Below are 18,557 nucleotides of genomic sequence, written 5' to 3'. Positions count from 1 at the left end.
CTATTTGCAGATGTTAACAATAACCACATAACAGCAATATGCTGCATGTATCTTATTGTTGACATTGGCAGATAATGCCTAAAACCAGTTAAGAAATTAAATTTCTTCTGTGAAACTAGTTGCTAATTTATTACAAGTACAGTTGCTCAGTATGGATAAAATACTATATCAGATACTTCGTTTTAATTGGGCTTCCTACCAAAAAACATTAGTCTACAATCAAATTGAAATGATTGCAGCATAATGAAAGTCCCATGCAAAAGTTGTGGCAATAGCAGACATGAAATGTAACTCCTCCATCATTAACATAAATAGTAAAAATTTCCCTTTCACTTCTTTCAATTCCTCAAAGAAGTACTTAGTGGTCTGTTCTGATCAGTGGCAGGTACAGAAAAACCTCGAGGGGGTGTGCTAAAGATATCTTCAGCAACCTTTACTTTTATCATAATAAAAAATAAGTCACATGCAAATAATCAGTTGTTCACTTTTTATCACTTCCGAGTTATTGTGACAATTGTAGCTTTCAAATTGACTACCTGGCAGTGACTCTGCTTCCCTTCTCTATGTGCCTCTGTTGTTTTGAGAATATTTGCTGCCAGAAACAACAAATACCTACTGTGAAAGCGACAAGCCAACCTGTACCTTATGACGAGTAAAATAAGGGCGAGTTTCCAATGAGAGGGCCTATATAGTAACAATGCGTTTTAGTTATCTTCTCGAAAGTCACTATTACTGGAGATATATGCATTGATAGTAACGGTTACGTTATTAGTAAAAATATTGTTAGGTCTCGTAACAACTACTTCTGAATGTAAATTAGTTTCCTATTCAGCAAATAGTCCATATTTATAATGCTACATATTGAAGGTTCTCTGTACAAGAAGTCAGTAGAATATTTGCAATTGTTCTCGAACAAATGCCAAACAGAATAACGTATTGAGATTACTACAACGGCTGCAACTTTTCTCATAGGCATGTGTTAGCTATCTGTGTCAGATAGAAACGTATAAAATACAATGACACAGATGCGTGTGTGCTACATAGGAAAGCCGCTGCCTCTCTCTCTCTCTCTCTCTCTCTCTCTCTCTCTCTCTCTCTCTCTCTCTCTCTCTCTCTCTCTCTCGTGAATATATGCATGGCAAATACAGGACCCTGAGATACTGCAGCTCTTTCCTTTCCGAGCTGCATAGCTTCCCTTTCCACATCCCTCCCTGTCCTCAATCTCCACTCCCACCCCTTCGCTTCCCCTTTTCCCTCTCTCTGGGAGTATGTTTCGCACCTATGTACGATGACAGATGCTTGTAAATGTGACGTGGTTTCTCTGTGTTTTCCTTGATTCCTCTCTTTATCACCTTCTCCGCTGTGGCATTAGAGAATTCTTCTGTTCTTTACTTTTCATTTTCCTCCATTTCTCTTTCTTTCCTCCCTGTGCATGTCTGAAGGCTGACCCATGCATTCCTGCACCCATCTGGTGATGGTAACGCGTAATTCGCCACCCCGGGTAGACAAGTAGGACACATACATACCCCTGGTAAAGACCAGGCCCAGGGAGAGGTGATTAGCCAAACTGGTACCTTCTGAATGTGGCGATCGGTCCCTCCGTTCATTTCTCAGGAAGCGTGACTTGAGGTGTGGACAATCACCTAAGGCGGGAGTGCCCTCAGAGAGGTCCCCCACTTAGGAGTGTGCCATTGGAGATCCCAGTAATCATGGGGGCTACCTTCACAATGGTTCCTACAACTTCTGCCCACAAGAGAAAGCTACACGAGTCTCAGCCACAGAAAATTCTTCCCTCAGTGCCGAAGTTGTCAGTTGTTTCTCAGCCTGACGATGGTCAAGACTTCTCAACAGTAAACCCTTTCATTATTCAGAAAGGTGTCGATCCAATTGCAGGTCCTGTAAAGTCTTGTTCCCAGTTACGAAATGACACCTGGTAGAAACACAGTGCCCTCCAGGCATAAAAATTGCTTCGAACTATGCTGCTGCAAACCTTCCCTGTCCAGATGGAAGTTACACTCATCACACAGGGTGGTTTATACCCGATCACTTGACTGATTATCAAATGAGGACATTCAAAATTACCTGTCTGATCAGGGAGTAACGGCCGTACATAGTGATGAAAAGAATTGAAAAGGAATTGTTACTGACCTGCACTCTCTTCTTGACGTTTGACAGTTAACTGCCATTGAATGTTAAAGTGAGATCTAAGATAATTTCAGCTCGCCCTTGTATCCCCAACCCTGCACGTTGCTATCGGTGTCAGAGGTTCAATCATACCAGCCACTTGTGTTCCAATCCAGCTAAATGAGTTACCTGTGGCAGGGATGCCCATGAGGGTGGTTGTCCACCCTATCCCCTCACTGCATCAACTGTATGGATGACTACGCTGCTTCCTCTAGAGATTGTCCTATTTTTAAAGATGAATGAATTATTCAGGAAATCAAAGTGAAGGAAAAGGTGTCTAACTTTGCTGCGTGTAAGTTATTCACCAGTAGAAAGCCCACTGTTCTCTCAGAGGGTAAATACAGCACTTTCCTCACCTCTCCTCGACCTACTGAGGAGCTAACCATGCAGACTTGCGATCTCACCTCTAGTGCCACAGTCGTCAGATCGGCCAGCCCAAAGATCGGCTGTTCCACCTCCCCACTATCACCTGCTCAGTCTAAGGCTCAACCTTCATTGGCTCCTGCTAAATCATGGGCCCCAAAATCGGACACCCAGACATCCAAAACAAGAGCCTACTCGTGAAGATTTTTTACGTACCCAGAGCTCGCAATCCTCCACTCCATCTCAATGTCCTACTTCCAAGAAGGCTCAAACGAAACACAGTTCCTCTCCTCCTCCACCATGGCGGCTCTTGTACTACATCACCCAGCACTAGCCACTCTTGGGAGTCTTCAGTGTCGCCAAGACACACCGCTGGGGCAGATCAACCAGCTGATTACTGGTGGCAGGAGCTGCCCCCGAACAACTTATGGATCAGCCTCTTCTGCCTCTGACTGAATGCCATTCCAAGCCGTCGGCCACCGGCTCTCAGTGGTCACTGAGTTGACTGCCACCATGGTGAGATTTTTCCTTTTTCATCCACCCTATGTCAATTATCCATTAGAATATCTATGGAATTCACTCTTGATTGGAATGAACTGTCGATCCTCTTACGAACGTACTCCCCCGTCATCTTCTGTCTTCAGGAAACAAAGCTATGTCCCCAAGATCGCTTTGTCTTCTCTCATTTCCAATCGGTTCGGTTTGATCTCCCCTCTGTTGCTGGCATTCTGGCACACAGGGGACTTAAGATTCTCCTCCATGATACTATCTATTATCACCCAATCCACTTACATCATTCCTTCCAAGCTGTCGCTGTACGTCTCTCCCTTTCTGGATTCACTTTCTCTCATTGTACCATATACATTCCGTTGTCCACACCAATGGCAAAAACTGATCTCCTTCATCTGTTTGGTTAGCTCCCACCGTCCTATTTGCTGGTTGGGGACTAAAACGCCCACCCGCGACACGCATTCTCATATGTATCTGCCGCTGGTTCTGATGAAGAAATAAACTAGTGCAAAATTAGTTGCATGAACTCAAACCAAGTTCTTTTCTATGCGATACCACACACTACATAAGTGCAGGTGATTGTGTGTGTGGAAGATGATGCCAAAATGTAGTACTAATTTGTACTGCATGTGCACAGTAAACTATTATTATTATTATTATTATTATTATTATTATTATTATTATTATAAGCAGTCAAAGAGAAACAAGCCAGAGGCATAATTACAGAAACTAGTACCTGTATGTGTATTGACCCTGGCTGTTGAAACTTGCCCCACTGTGACACAAGGCGGTGAATGGCTGTCTTATAAAATTCCTGGGGTTGCAGTGTGAACCAGTTCAGCATGTACAGCTGGACACCGTCATCCAAGGTGATCGTTTGCCCCCTAGAGCCTTTTTAAGGGGACGAAAAATCAGGGAGAGAAGTCTGGACTGTGTGGAGGGTGGGCAAGAACCCCCCCCCCCCATTTGAATTTCTGCAGGAGTGCCATGACTGTGTTGGCCATATGAGGCTTTGCATTGTTATGGAGCAGAATGGCTCCATGAGTGAGATTGCCTGGTTGTTTTGATTTGATCGCTTGGAGAACGGTGGTCAAGGTTTGCAAGTAACGCTGGGCATTCACTGTTGTCCCATGCTGCAGGAAGTGAATCAGAAGGGGCCAATCTTGGTCAAAGAACATCATCAATATAACCTTCCCTGCACTCATGTGGGCGATGACGTCCAGCTGTACGTGCGGAACTGGTTCACGTCACAGCCCCAGGAATTTTACGAGGAAGCCATTCACGCCTTGTCACACCGTCTCAACAGCCAGGGTCAATACTTCTAACACACAGGTACTGGTTCCTGTAATTACGCCTCCAGCTCATTTCTTTTTGAATGCTCCTTACATTATTATTATTATTATTATTATTATTATTAAGAAACATTTGTTTGCTTTGTCTAATCCTCTTCTTTAGGCTGCAAACCTTTCATTTGTAGATTTGTTTAGTTCTTAGTGCATTTGTTACTCTTAATAAAAATGAACTCAAAATGTAGACTCACTACAGTTTTACATATTCTGTATAATACTTTCTTCCCTTCCTTGAGACTTTCCTATTATATTAAAAATTGAGTTATGTCTTGCAGATTACACAACTCAAAGTGGGCGTAATTATGGTGGCCGTGGTGGTAGAGGTGGCAGAGGAGGTGGTGGAAGGGGTTCATCCAATGGTTACTCAGGAAGAGGCCGTGGTGGAAGTGGTTACCAAAATGGCAGAGGTGGTGGCAGTTCAGGTGGTGGCGGTATGTATTTACAAGCATATTAAAGTCTTCTGAATGTTTGATTTTGCCTGACAACTTTCCATTGTTCAATCATTCTGAATGAATGGTTCATCCTTCTAAAAATGATTCAAGCTTAAATTGTAGTGATTTATAGAGTGCATTTTTCTTGAATTCAGAATATGGCATTATAAAAACACACATTCAACAATGAGGAAGATTAGTTTCGAAGGTAAGGCCTAAGTTGAGGAACCAAAAATGAATCTACGAAATTGTACTGGTGAGTGATAAATGGTTGACACAAACTTGGAAGGGAATCACTTTTTAACTAGCACAAGCTGCGGAAACTGTTTAGGAACTTGTGCGTCTATCTCAACCATGCAAGAACAGTTTGAAGATTTTGATCATATCGGGCAAAAGTAGAGGAAATGCTAGTCAATTTGTGTGAAACAGCAACCAGCCACAAAATTGATATTTAGATAATTCCCATCGCTAGTTTTTAAGTGATACAGCTCTTCTGATTGTTTTAGCATGTAGCACACTTTACTGTTTACCAGAAGCACAATAATAAATTAAAACAGAAATGCCAATAAGTAGTAACAAGACTTGATGAATAAACACAAACTGCTTTACAAATTTGCCCTTGCTAAACTTAGATAGGCTGAGGGCAGTTATCAGGGTTGGAACTACAGTAGGGGAAATAATTCAATCGTAGTGTTTGTGTGCACATCATTCAGAGCCCTTCATGTTGGTGTAAATTTTACTACTGACAAGGGAACCTCCCCATCGCACCCCCTCAGATTTAGTTATAAGTTGGCACAGTGGATAGGCCTTGAAAAACTGAACACAGATCAATTGAGAAAACAGGAAGAAGTTGTGTGGAACTGTGAAAAAATAAGCAATATATACAAACTGAGTAGTTCATGCGAAGATAGGCAACATTAAGGACGATGGGAACGCAGGAGCGCCGTGGTTTCGTGGTAACGTGAGCAGCTGCGGAACGAGAGGTCCTTGGTTCAAATATTCCATCGAGTGAAAAGTTTAATTTTTTATTTTCAGTTTATGTGACAAACTCTTGTTTTCATCACTTTTTTGGGAGTGATTATCACATCCACAAGAAAACCTAAATCGGGCAAGGTAGAAGAATCTTTTTGCCCATTCGCAAAGTGTACTAGTTAGGTGGGTCGGCAACATATTCCTGTCATGTGACGCACATGCCGTCACCAGTGTCGTATAGAATATATCAGATGTGTTTTCCTGTGGAGGAATCGGTTGACCTATGACCTTGCGATCAAATGTTTTCTGTTCCCATTGGAGAGGCACGTCCTTTCGTCTACTAATCGCACGGTTTTGCAATGCGGTCGCAAAACACAGACACTAAACTTATTACAGTGAGCAGAGATGTCAATGAACGAACGGACAGATAATAACTATGCAAAAATAAAGAAAGTAAAATTTTCAGTCGAGGGAAGACTTGAACCAAGGACCTCTCGTTCTGTAGCTGCTCACGCTACCACGGGACCACGGTGCTCCTAAGCTCGCATTGTCCTTTATTTTGCTTATGTCGCCCATGGACTACTCAGTTTGTATATTTTGCTTATTTTTTCACAGTTCCACACAACTTCTTCCTGTTTTTTCAATTGATCTGTGTTCAGTTTATCAAGGCCTATCCACTGTGCCAACTTATAACTAAATCTGAGGGGGATGCGATGGGGAGGTTGCCTTGTGAGTGGCAGGAGCACGTATTAGTGATCAGGCAGCACCTCGGTATTGTCTCTGTTAAATTTCACTCTCTATTCCCTTCGTGCTTTGGGAATACAATTTTAACAAGAAGGAAAAGTTGAATTAATTCAATAAAGGAATATTTTAATGTTCATTATTTTGGGAGGTAATTTGGGGTGTGTGTGTGTGTGTGTGTGTGTGTGTGTGTGTGTGTGTGTGTGTGTGTTGGTTGGATACACAGCATCTCACCAGACGCACCCAAATCTGAGTAGCCACGTAGCTGCTGGTGGTGGTGAAATCTTGGGTTCATTAAGTGCACCAAGAATTGTTGTGTGCCAGAAACAAAATGCACAGCACAAGAAATAAGGTTAGGGTTCCTACAAGCTATAAACTTCCTGCAAAACTGATGTCCCATTGTTCACTTGTGAAATACCTTGCCAGTAGTTCATTGTAAATTTTTGTTCAGTGGTTCACCTATATTGGACTAAAGTTTGTGATAAAGGTTCTAAATAAAAAGGAAGCTTACTGTTACTTACAAAATGAAGCTTCCAAACTAAATATATAGTGACACTATAGTGAAACAATCAATTTTTACACTGTTCTGTTCACATATGCGCCACTAAAATATATTGCTTGAAGCTTATTTCCTGCTTTTTGATTGTCTTCCTAGACAGCAACAGTTGGCCCCAACTTGTCATCTGTTGATTAATGGAAGGAAATACTGTCGCCAACCATTTTTAGACACCAAACTTGGAGTAGGCAGCTGAGGGTTATATACATTATGTGATCAAAAGTATATGGACACTGGCTGAAAATTACTTAAAAGTTCGTGGCCTCCATCGGTAATGCTGGAATTCAGTATGCTGTTGGCCTTGTTGACAGCTTCCACTCTCATAGGCATACATTCAATCAGGTGCTGGAAAGTTTCTTGGGTAATGACAGCCGATTCTTCACCCAGTGCTGCACCGAGGAGAGGTATCTGTCAGCGGTGAGGCCCGGTGCAAAGTCAGCATTCTAAAAAATCCTTAAAGGTGTTCTGTAGGATCCAGGTCAGGTCTCTGTGCAGGCCAATCCATTATAGGTATGTTACTGTGGTGCAACCACTCCGCCACAGGCCGTGCATTATGAGCAGGTGCTCAATCATGTTGAAAGGTGAAATTGCCACCCCAGTGAGAAGTAAGAAGGTGCTTAAAACATCAGTGTAGGCCTGTGCTGTGATAGTGCCATGCAAAACGGGGTGCAAGCCCCCTTCGTGAAAAACATGACCACATCATAACACCACCGCTTTTGAATTTTACTGTTGGCATTACACACGGTGGCAGATGACGTTCACCGGGAATTTGCCGTACCCACACTCTGTCATTGGATTTGCCACATTGTGTACCGTGATTAGTCACTCCACACATTTTTCCACTGTTAAATCTTCCAATGTTTAACTCCTTACACAAAGCGAGGCGGCGTTGGGCACTTGCCGGCATGATGTGTGGCATATGAGCAACCGCTAGACTGTGAAATTGAAGTTTTCTCACCAACTGTCATAGTACTTGCAGTGGATCCTGATGCGCTTCGGAACTGTTGTGTGATGGTCTGGATAGATGTCTGCCTATTACACATTACTACCCTCTTCAACTGTCAGCAGTATCTGTCAGTCAACAGACAAGGTTGGCCTGTATGCTTTTGTGCTGTGTGCTTTTGTGCTGTGTGTGTCCCTTCACATTTCCACTTCACTATAACATCGGAAACAGTGGACCTAAGGATGTTCAGGAGTGCAGAAATCTCACATACAGACGTATGACACAAGTGACACCCTATCACCTGACCACGTTTGAAGTCCACGAGTTCCGCGGAGTGCCCCATTCTGCTCTCGCAATGTCTAATGACTACTGAGGTTGCTGATATGGAGTACCTGGCAGTAGGTGGCAGCACAATGTACCTAATATGAAAAACGTTTGTATTTGAAGGTATCTGGATACTTTTGATCACATAGTGTAAGTGCAGACATACTGCACTAACACGATAGGTGGCCTTATTGTGAATTGAGTAAAGTGCTGAAAGATTTAAAATGGATCATTGCGAGAGAGGACTTCCATTAGTTTTGTCTGACAATAGAACAAATGTGAAAGTTTGAAATTGTAGTATGAAGTGTAACCTCTTCATAAGTTATGGGGGAGATTTGAAAGTATAAAAGTGACTGGCTCACACGTGATCACATGGGCTTTGTCTTGTGCATCATTGCAATACTGTTTTCAAGTTGATAAAAGTCTGGATTTGACACCAGGTTCTACGAGAATCAATAATAAAGCTGTCGGAGGAACTGCTTATACCTCACTCCTTACTTTTCCATGCGTGCAGGTACACTTTCTTTTTTACGCATAAAAATTTAAAAGCGATCACTGACATGTCACACACAAGAAGCTATGCACCTAAGCTGAAGACATAGGCCGCTTTAGAACTTTGAAGTTATCCTACTGTCAAAATGGCTTCATGAGAAGTGGAACATTCCAAAAGGCAGAAATTTATTCAGAGACAAGGTCGAAGAAATCCCTCTGAAACTAGGGAGTTGAAGATTTGATTTCAGCCCATCAAGTGGCTGGCAGGTTGGTTTGGGGAAATGGATAAGGACACAATAACAACTGACCATGATTTCAGGCAGTAAGTAAAGTATTCAACATTGGAAGAAATTACCACCATTAAAAAATTTTATAACACTTTTCATCTACTGTTTTATTCGCAGTGCATTGATGACTTTTGAAATTTGTATGTTTCTTATTTTGGATGCCAAGAGATGGATGCAATAGGAAAAAATGTCATTCTCATTGACAGATGCCTTGTGTGTCCAAAGGTAGTAATGTTCATATTCATTCTTGCTGTTGTTTCTAACCAAAACCAACCAGATAATGACAACTGTCAGTTGTTTATGCTGGCAAGGATAAAGTGAACTTCACTTCTCAATTACTACTTTTACCATAAAAATAATGGACAGTCATTAATGTTTCATTCATTTTGTGTGCCATTTAGTTGAAAGAAAATTGAGCATAAACAATTTACTCTTCTTTCTGGACGCTGTATTTAAACCGAGTCATCAGTTGATTTTCTACGTGACTTAAAAGTTCATGCCTATTGAGTTAATGAAAACTGTAAGGCACTAAAATGCAGAGAGTATCAAAAAGAATCATCCAATTTGGAATGTCTATATTTCTGAAACTAATAAACATATACAATGATTTTCGTATTTTGATGAACGGGAAACTGTTTTTCATACCGGAAACTATTTTTCATACCTTTCATAAATGTTCAATACACCCCCCTCCCCCTTGAGATGCACGGCATATGTCATTGGGGTATTCATATTGTTCCCGCACTGCAGTGAGCATGTCTTGAGTTACAGCTTCAACTGCTCTTACGCGATGCCTCAGTTCCAACACTGTTGTTGGTAACAGAAGCACATACACAGTATTTTATAAATCCCCGTAAGGAATAATCACGTACAGTTGGGTCTGGTGACCTTGGAGGCCAGTAATGTAAGGCGGAATCATTTGGCCAGTAGAACTAACCCGTTGTTCAGTAAACCATTGATTTAAAAATTTCTGCACTTCCAGAAGCCAGGGTGGCGGTGCTCCATCCTGTTGATAAATGAAGTCATTCGAATCAGTCTCCAATTGTGCGAAAAGAAAATTCTCAAGCATATCGACATACGTGCTTCCTGTATAAGTGTTCTCAGCAAAGAAAAATGGATCATACACATTTTCTCATGAAACTGCACAAAACATACTAAATTTTAGTGTCCCTCTTATGTTGCAGAACTTCTTATGGTTGTTCCATGCCACATATTCTCACATTGACAGTTCACCTTTCCATTTAAATGGAATGTCACCTCATCACTAAACACTGAGTGTAGAGGAAAACTGTCATCCTCCACCTTGTCAAGAACGAAATTACAGAACTACACACGTTGTTATCACCTTCACCATTTTGTGTGATTTCATGTGTAAACATCGATGCAACGGACATCGGGGCATGTTGAGCTGTACGGTAAAAAGATTTCTTGCAGACTCCTTGTGAAACTGACGGATTCGTTCGATGTCTGTCAGACACCTGGGAATGGCCTGGTGATATGCCTTTACACAACCAACCTGTTTTCAGAATTCTTCTTGGCATCGTCTAATTCTCTGTGCTGTAGGAGGATGCACACTATGTAGCAAAAGTCGCACTGAACAGCTATTACTGCTCCGCACTGCGCGAAACATAAAACACACAATGCTTTCTGTTGTCCCGACACTTTTTTTTATAGAACTGCTGCTACCTAGCAGAAACATGTAAAACTAGTGTATCCTCTTTCCAACAGTGTTCATGTGCATACCTGAAATAACATAATAGTTACGATCTTTTTTAAAACGGGATGATTAATTGTGATACACCCTTTATATTCTAGGATTTAAGGCCAAGTCATATGGCTTTGTGATAGTGCTACTGATGTGATCGAAATGTCTCAACAGTCTGATAATTTTTTGTCACTTCACTGGCATATTTCAGCTATACCCCTATTTAAGGAAAAAGTATTTCAAAGAGATTTTTTAAAGAAATTTCTCCAAATAGTAGTAGTTATGAGGCCTCCATCACCATATCTTTATTTGTAAATAGAACATGGCAATGGCTTCTATTCATAAAAGCATAGCAACTTACAGAGAAGTGTAAATACAGCTGATAACAATATTTCCACAGAATTTGATACAAAAATTTTGACGGATATTGCCCTTAACTGTACAAAGATTTTGAAGGATAAGTGATTCTACATATTTTCTACGCATGCCTATCCATTGTTTGGCATATCTTGTATTTCACAAGTAGTGATCTGTCCTTGATGGGACGCTATACTCTAACCTTCCTAGAACAGAGCACGTTTGTAGTAAGACGATACTATTATGGATGCGTGACACCAAAATGAACGTTATGCTACACATTAGATTTAATACGAAATAGGACATTTGGAGAAGCCAACAAAAGAGGAATGGTAGGAACAACAGGGTGTATACATGGACAAGGAAAAAAAAATTCCCGGATATCCCGTTTAAAAAATATATTTTTCCCGGGTGAAAATACACTTTTTCTGTGCTAAGTGACAAAAGGTTTTCCGTAGATTTTTTCCCCTCAGAACTATAAAACTTATCAATCCTTTGAATGGTTAACATTTTATACAATGGCATAGAACTTCCTGGGGAAAAAAGACTGGGAGAGAAGTTTTCGAAAGACTTTTGATGTGCAGCAGCATATACGCTGCATATTTTCATATTACGAAAGTATAAATTCGAATTGCACCAAACACAGCACATTAATTCCCGGAGCATTGAAATAGATTGCAATGTCCTTTTATAAGCAAGACACAGAGAGGAAAAGATAATGATTTACATTAATATACATAGTATAGCTACAAGAGAAGCTGAGCTTCCACATGTAATATTGATCTTTTTTGTATGTGTTATACTTTAAGATACATCACACAAATGTGCCAGTAAACTTAAAATAATGACATAAATGACGGGTCTTCTGGGCTCGAATGCTTTTTGAACCACTGTTCGCAATACTATCCCAAAACTGTTAGAAATAGGTTCGATTTAGCAGTTGCCAGATAGCGCCAGAAAACGGGCATTATTGCGCGTGCGCAGCTGCAGTGGTGTAGGAAGCTTGCATGTTCATATGTATAAAGCATTAAGAGAGCTTACATTATGCCATAAAAGAAAAAGGATATCAGAGGATACTCCAAGAGCATCGAAATTTGGTAAACCATACTAAAATGCATAATTCGGCTTGAAGTGCACATTGGTTTTTTCCACATTCACAATGAAGTAGGTACCATCTGATATGAAGCTTTTCAGTGTGGTTTTTGGGATGTAAATTTTCTTGGATTACCAGTACTGTACTGTCTCATTTGGTTCTTCATTATGGCATAATGCTATACATGGCAGAAGATGAAAACGCACTTGAAATTCAGCGAACAGTGGAAGTAGCAAATACTATGGAATGTAAAACTTAGTTTCAAATAAAGTGATTGCCTCAGCAGAAAGATCAATAAAGTCAGATTTCTTTAGCAAACTGACAGAAATAACTTCATTGTTCTGCAAGGCGATTAATGCTTGACTGCTAATAACTTGGAAATAAAATCAGAAAACTGGAACTAATACATTTTTGCCCTCCATAGTTATGTGAATGTATTTTAATTCACTTGATCGCTCCCAGCCAGAGATATCCATTTTGTCTTCATGTGATGTGGGAGCTGTAAATGAAGAGGAATCAGCGAAATCACTTAACGCAAACACAGGTCACGTGGAGACTAACCCTCTCCCCACTACAACTCGGACAACTCTGTGCATGCACGGATGTGGCAGCTAGGACACGCGAGAAAATTTTTTTCATTATCATCTGGCTGCTTGCAGCTACTGCCGATACAGCTGACAGCCACACTTCAAGTAGTGGGAAGTGGGAACATACTGCTCACACGCGAGTCAACTGCGCATGAGCCCGCTGGCAACTGGTCAAATGAACCTAATGTAAACAGTTGTAGTGCCATGCCCATAGAAAGCAGTGTATTGTTGCGAAGTATTACATAGTCTTTGACATATTTTTGCTGTTTGCAGACGCTTGTGCATGCATGGTGTTTTGTTGTTGTAAATTATGCATTTCCTTTTCCACTAAAGTTTTAAATTTTTTCCTCTCGTTTATATTTTATTGTTGCATCATTCTCCAGTAGCAGGATACAGTAACATTATTTGCTGGAGAATCAATTCTTACCAGTCAAAATTACAAAAATTTAACTGAAAGCTAAACCAAAGAAAAATTCCTGGGTATTCCCCAGTTTTCTCCCGGATTGAAAAAATTCCATGTTGTCTCGGGTAATAGACACCCTGGACAATACCAGACCTGCAATGCAATTTTGTAACGACTTGTCATCTCCTATTGTGACGACGTTCCCTGCTTTTCTTGTCCTCTGTGTTGGTGTACTGGTTGAAACATGGGTTGTGGAAGTCCAACTACTGTCTACTGTAAATGATGTAGCTGACATGCACAGTTGCATTTCAGTCTTTTACATTCACTGTTCACAACCCCACAATATTACACAGTTACATGGCCAGTGCTCTATTGTTTAACTTTTGATAAGCCTCATATATAGGTTGCAGGCAAACATCCACATATTGCTACAATAGTTTACTATTGAACATCTACAAGCAGTAAAAACCTAACCATAAAGTTCACAGTTCCTGAAGAATAGAAAGGTACGTATGGGGCAGACAGTCTTTCTTACGGCACGGCCTAATTGTGTAACACTTATTTCACAGTTAAGTTGAAGCATTGTTGTTCCAACCAACACAGGTTTCCCATCTGAAACTCGATCATGGACTGATTGTCTCATTCCACGAAGGGGGCCCTTATCTATCCTCACAGTACTGAAACTACACATTGTTCGAAGTTAATATTACAGAAATTACGATTAAAACTTAACTCATTAAATTAACTGAATACATCAAAAAATTCCGTCTTTTTAACATTTCCTTCTACTGCAAGGGTAAAGCCGAATTTTGTTTAAATCATTAAATTAACATATATAGTTATGCAAACAATACTTTTGACAAAACTAAGTACTTGGTAATTAATTTAAGGCTGGCTTTGCTAACATGTTTTCGAATAGATACTTTAAGATTACTAGCACTTAGTCTTCCAAACATTTACAATAATTATAGAATTTATATTTGTTTATAAGTCAACAATAGAATTTAAGTTGTGAAAAAATTACTCATTTCACCCTATAACAAGATACTAACTAGGCATAATCAAAATTAATCAGAAAACAAACTGCATACCTAAAAGTAAGCACAAAATTAGATCTTGTTATATTCCTTAAAACTGAGAGCCAATCTTTCTCTTTTTGAAAATACAGATTATATTCACATATGTTAATGGTAATTAGTTTAAAGTGAAAAAACAAATTTAAGGAGGCAGGTGGCAAAACAAGAGGGGGAAGTAAAAATATCCCAGCTTTCTTTCACAATATGCCGACTCAAACCATCATACTTGAACTTTCCTGCCACTCCACCCTCTGACTGTAGGCTGTTAGCATCATAAAACACATGCAGCACTAACTGTTTTGGGACAGGTTGGAAAGGGAATCATCTAAAAACATATTTTCCACTAAAGCAGAGCTGTTCATTTCAATTAGCTGTTTGTTTCTGGACAGTGAAAGCGTACAGTGGCATGGAGTGCCATCAGTCCACTCACAGCTTACAGCGTAAACCATTAATAAAGAGATCCATTGCACAAAAATGTTAATCCCATGCTATGATCAAATTGCATAAGCCAGCACCTGTCTGTTGTTGCAGCATGCTGTGTCACCTGTCTGTTGTTGCAGCATGCTGTGTCACCTGTCTGTTGTTGCAGCATGCTGTGTCACCTGTCTGTTGTTGCAGCATGCTGTGTCACCTGTCTGTTGTTGCAGCATGCTGTGTAACATCCCAAATAATATGGTTATGAAAAATCTACAGCATAGAGATAAATCCTGTCCAGTTTGATCTGTTGTGGCATGCTTGCAGTTGATTTTATGTTTCCACTTAAGACTGTTCTCTACTGCTAGAGCTTGCTGTAACATTGGCCTCTCCAGTCATGTGAGAACATACATATGCTTAGCACAAATTTACTTCTATTATTTTTTATTGTTCAGTTATCAGTTTTCACATGTGTTGGTATGTGTTAAATAGTTCCTATGGCATTTTGTACTTCCTTAAAAAATGGTGATATAAAATTGATAGCATGGTATATAAAATGATTTGCATTGAAATTTGGAAAAACTTTTCTCATCTTCCCCTTCTGTGTCCTTAATGCTAGGTTACGGCTATCGAAACAGTGAAGGGGGCAGCAATTACTACCAGAATGGGTACCAGCAAAGAGAGAACTTCAGCGGTGGTGGTAACTATGCTGGTGGTTACAAGAGAGGAGGGCGTGGAGGACCAGGTGGTCCCAGGGGAGCAGGTAAGGTATTTTAAAGTGTTAAATTAGTCAAATGAAAATCATTCATCTTGTTTGTGGCAGATTCTAAGTAAAACTTTGGGGGGGGGGGGGTTGAGCATAATGGATAAATATACTGTGAACTGTAGCAGCCATCTCTCAGCTATTAGGGAAAGTTGGTAATTTAGCAAGAGGCTTTGAGATGGAACTGTTGAAATTCTGACATGGTGTGCTGTGTTATCATAGCATATGAGGGGTGTTCAAAAAGTAAGGTGACTTTTCAAATTCCACAGGCAAAAACAGATGTTCACTGTTTAAAGTGTACAGCATACTTAGTTCGTTGCTGACAGATTGAATGGTTAGACGTGTTTTTATGTGCTCAGCAATTTGATTATTATAAAAAATGGAGCAAAGAATTTGCATCAAATTTTGTGTGAAAAATGGAATCAAGTGCTCTAATATACTTGAAATGTTGACCGTGACATATGGTGAGTCCGCTCTAAGTAAAAAAAAAAGTGGTACAAGCTCTTCCAAGATGGCCTAGAAGATGCCAATGATGAACCTCTCTCTGGATGCCAAAGCACATCAACAGATCATATGGTTGAAGCTGAGAAGAAAATTGTTTTGGAAAATCGTCACATTACCATAAGAGAAGTTGCTGACGATGATTGCATGTCTGTCGGCTCGTGTCATGCAATTTTTTCAGGTGTTTCGGGTACGAGATGTGTGTCAGTGTAGTTTGTTCCAAAACTTCTCAATTTTTGTCAGAACAACTGTCGCATGTGCATCACTCGGGAGCTCTTGATGATGTCAATGATGATCCTGATTTGCTCAAAAGGGTCATAACTGGTGATGAAACATGGATTTATGGTCGAAACCAAAGCCCAATCGTCCCAATGGAAGCATCCCGGAGAGCAAAGACCAAAAAAGCACACAAGAGTTCGATCAAATGTCAGACTTTTGCTCACTGGTTTTTCAATTACCATTCCGTAGTGCATCATGAGTTTTTGCCTCAAGGTCATATGGTCAATGAGTATTACCTTGATGTTATGTGCCGTTTGTGAGAAGCAATACACAAAAAACAAATGGAATTGTGGAAACAAAATTCATGGCTTTTGCATCACGACAATGCGCCTGTCCATTCATTGTTGCTTGTGAGAGATCTTTTGGCCAAAGACAACACAATTGTGCCTCAGACACCATATTTATAGGATTTGGCCCTGCGACTTTTTCCTGGTCCCAAAACTGAAGAGACCAATGAAAGGATGAAGATTTTCAATGATTGAGGAAATAAAAAACTGCATCGTGGGAAGTACTCAAGGCTGTACCGAAAAAATGCTTATGAGAAGTGCTTCAAGGCTTGGAACAAGCATTGGCAAAAGTGTTGTTGTATCTGAGGGGGATTACTTTGAAGGGGACAACATGAATATTGATGAATGAATATTTTTTTCATAAAAATATAAAGTCACCTTAATTTTTGAACACACCTCGTATGTTTCATTTGGTGCTACATCAGTTATTGAAACGAATGTTAGAACAGTTTTGGAAGGCAGACCAACAGGAAGAATTGTGGAGGCAGCTGTCCATGCTTCTTCGGTTCCTCTGTGTGTGTGTGTGTGTGTGTGTGTGTGTGTGTGAGGGAGAGAGAGTTAGTTTTCAATACCATTATTTTCAAAATAACATTACGTTCTCACTATGATTCAATTTTATCCAATGATGTTTCATTCATTTTTATGTTTACAACTCATTAAAATTTGTTTTTTGTACCATCACTGGGGTCAATACAGTCCCAGCTTAAACTATTTATTTTTCAATGTAACGTCTACGAAAATAGAATTGAACAGCTGTTACACAAAACACCTACAACAATAAAAAATTACTGCCCACTAATTTTTGTATCCATTGTTAGGGTTTTTTACTTTGGTCATTGTTGTACCCTTCCTTGTACCACTGGGGTAATATGAATGTTGATTACTTCTAGTACTGATGTCTGTTTTACTCATCTTTGCAGTGATGCACAAGTAGCTAAAATGAAAGTGTTTCCATTCCTTGTCTAATGTATTTTCATTTGCTGTGGTAGCAATTAGTGTAAGAGTTAAAAGTTGAAAACTGATTTTTTTGTTATTACTGAAACCAAGTAGTCGTTTAGCTCTTCTAATTTTTCTCTGCTAGTGCATTAAAAATGTCATCTCTTTATATTTAATAAAAAAGCACTTTGTTTTTACAGGCCAGAGGGGTGGACCTGGAAACCGTGGTGGCAACAATCCTAGAGGTGGTAGAGGTGGCAACTTTCCCCGTGGTGGTGGCAACAAGCAGTAACAGAAAATGATGCTTCTGTCTCACATTATGCCATCAGTCCTTGTTATGGCGTTATTATATGTACAGTTGAAGATGTGATCCTGTTGAGTGTGTGCTTTAACTGTATACAAGGAACAATGAGTTTATCTGTCTGTTGTGTGGAAAAAGACAACAGATCTCAAGTGACATTTTTGTTCCATGCTTTTTTAAAGATAAAAAACTGCAAGATGTAATGTGCAATGACTAAGCAAGTAATCATACTGCATACTTCTTGAAGACTGTGCTAGATTCAAGCATTTTATTATTTGTGCAAATATAATGATCCCTATAGTTGTTGCAGAACTCTAGGGTGTGTTTGTAATTTACAGTTGCAGTACGTCTTGCCAGTTTTGAAAGTTTTGGGTACACAAGTTGAAAGAACCACACAATTACAGACAGGTATAAAAGTATTATAGTTGTCAGAAGGCAGTTTTCACTGGACAACAACTGATATGATAATTCTTAAAAATAATTTTATAATAAAATGCCAAAAAAAGAGTACACATGTATTAAAAAATGAATAACTAAAAAATACAGAAATTTATTTCATAGGCACTTAAGAGAACCTGCCTGAATTTTTGTTGACTGGGTCAGAGCACTCCTGTATTTATTTTGTGCCTTATTTTTGCTGTTTAGTAATGTTTTCTGTTTGACTGGTCTCAGAAAACAATTTAATTACAGACTTTTTAATCAA

General features: G+C 39.8%; 1 protein-coding gene across 2 annotated transcripts in view; it reads left to right on the top strand.

Annotated features, from left to right (window-relative positions):
• Window positions 1-18,557, top strand: part of LOC126473753 (caprin homolog) — an 87,352-nt gene extending 68,795 nt beyond the window's left edge. For both annotated transcript variants that reach the window (XM_050101009.1, XM_050101008.1), the window contains exons 10-12: window positions 4,682-4,837; window positions 15,407-15,550; window positions 17,754-18,557. In XM_050101009.1, coding sequence (XP_049956966.1) covers window positions 4,682-4,837; window positions 15,407-15,550; window positions 17,754-17,845 — 392 coding nt within the window. In that variant the 3' untranslated portion in view covers window positions 17,846-18,557. The remainder of the gene's footprint in view (window positions 1-4,681; window positions 4,838-15,406; window positions 15,551-17,753) is intronic.

The sequence above is a fragment of the Schistocerca serialis genome, chromosome 4 (genome assembly GCF_023864345.2).
Source record: "Schistocerca serialis cubense isolate TAMUIC-IGC-003099 chromosome 4, iqSchSeri2.2, whole genome shotgun sequence".
Classification (NCBI taxonomy): domain Eukaryota; kingdom Metazoa; phylum Arthropoda; class Insecta; order Orthoptera; family Acrididae; genus Schistocerca; species Schistocerca serialis.
This window is presented reverse-complemented; position numbering and strand designations above follow the sequence as displayed.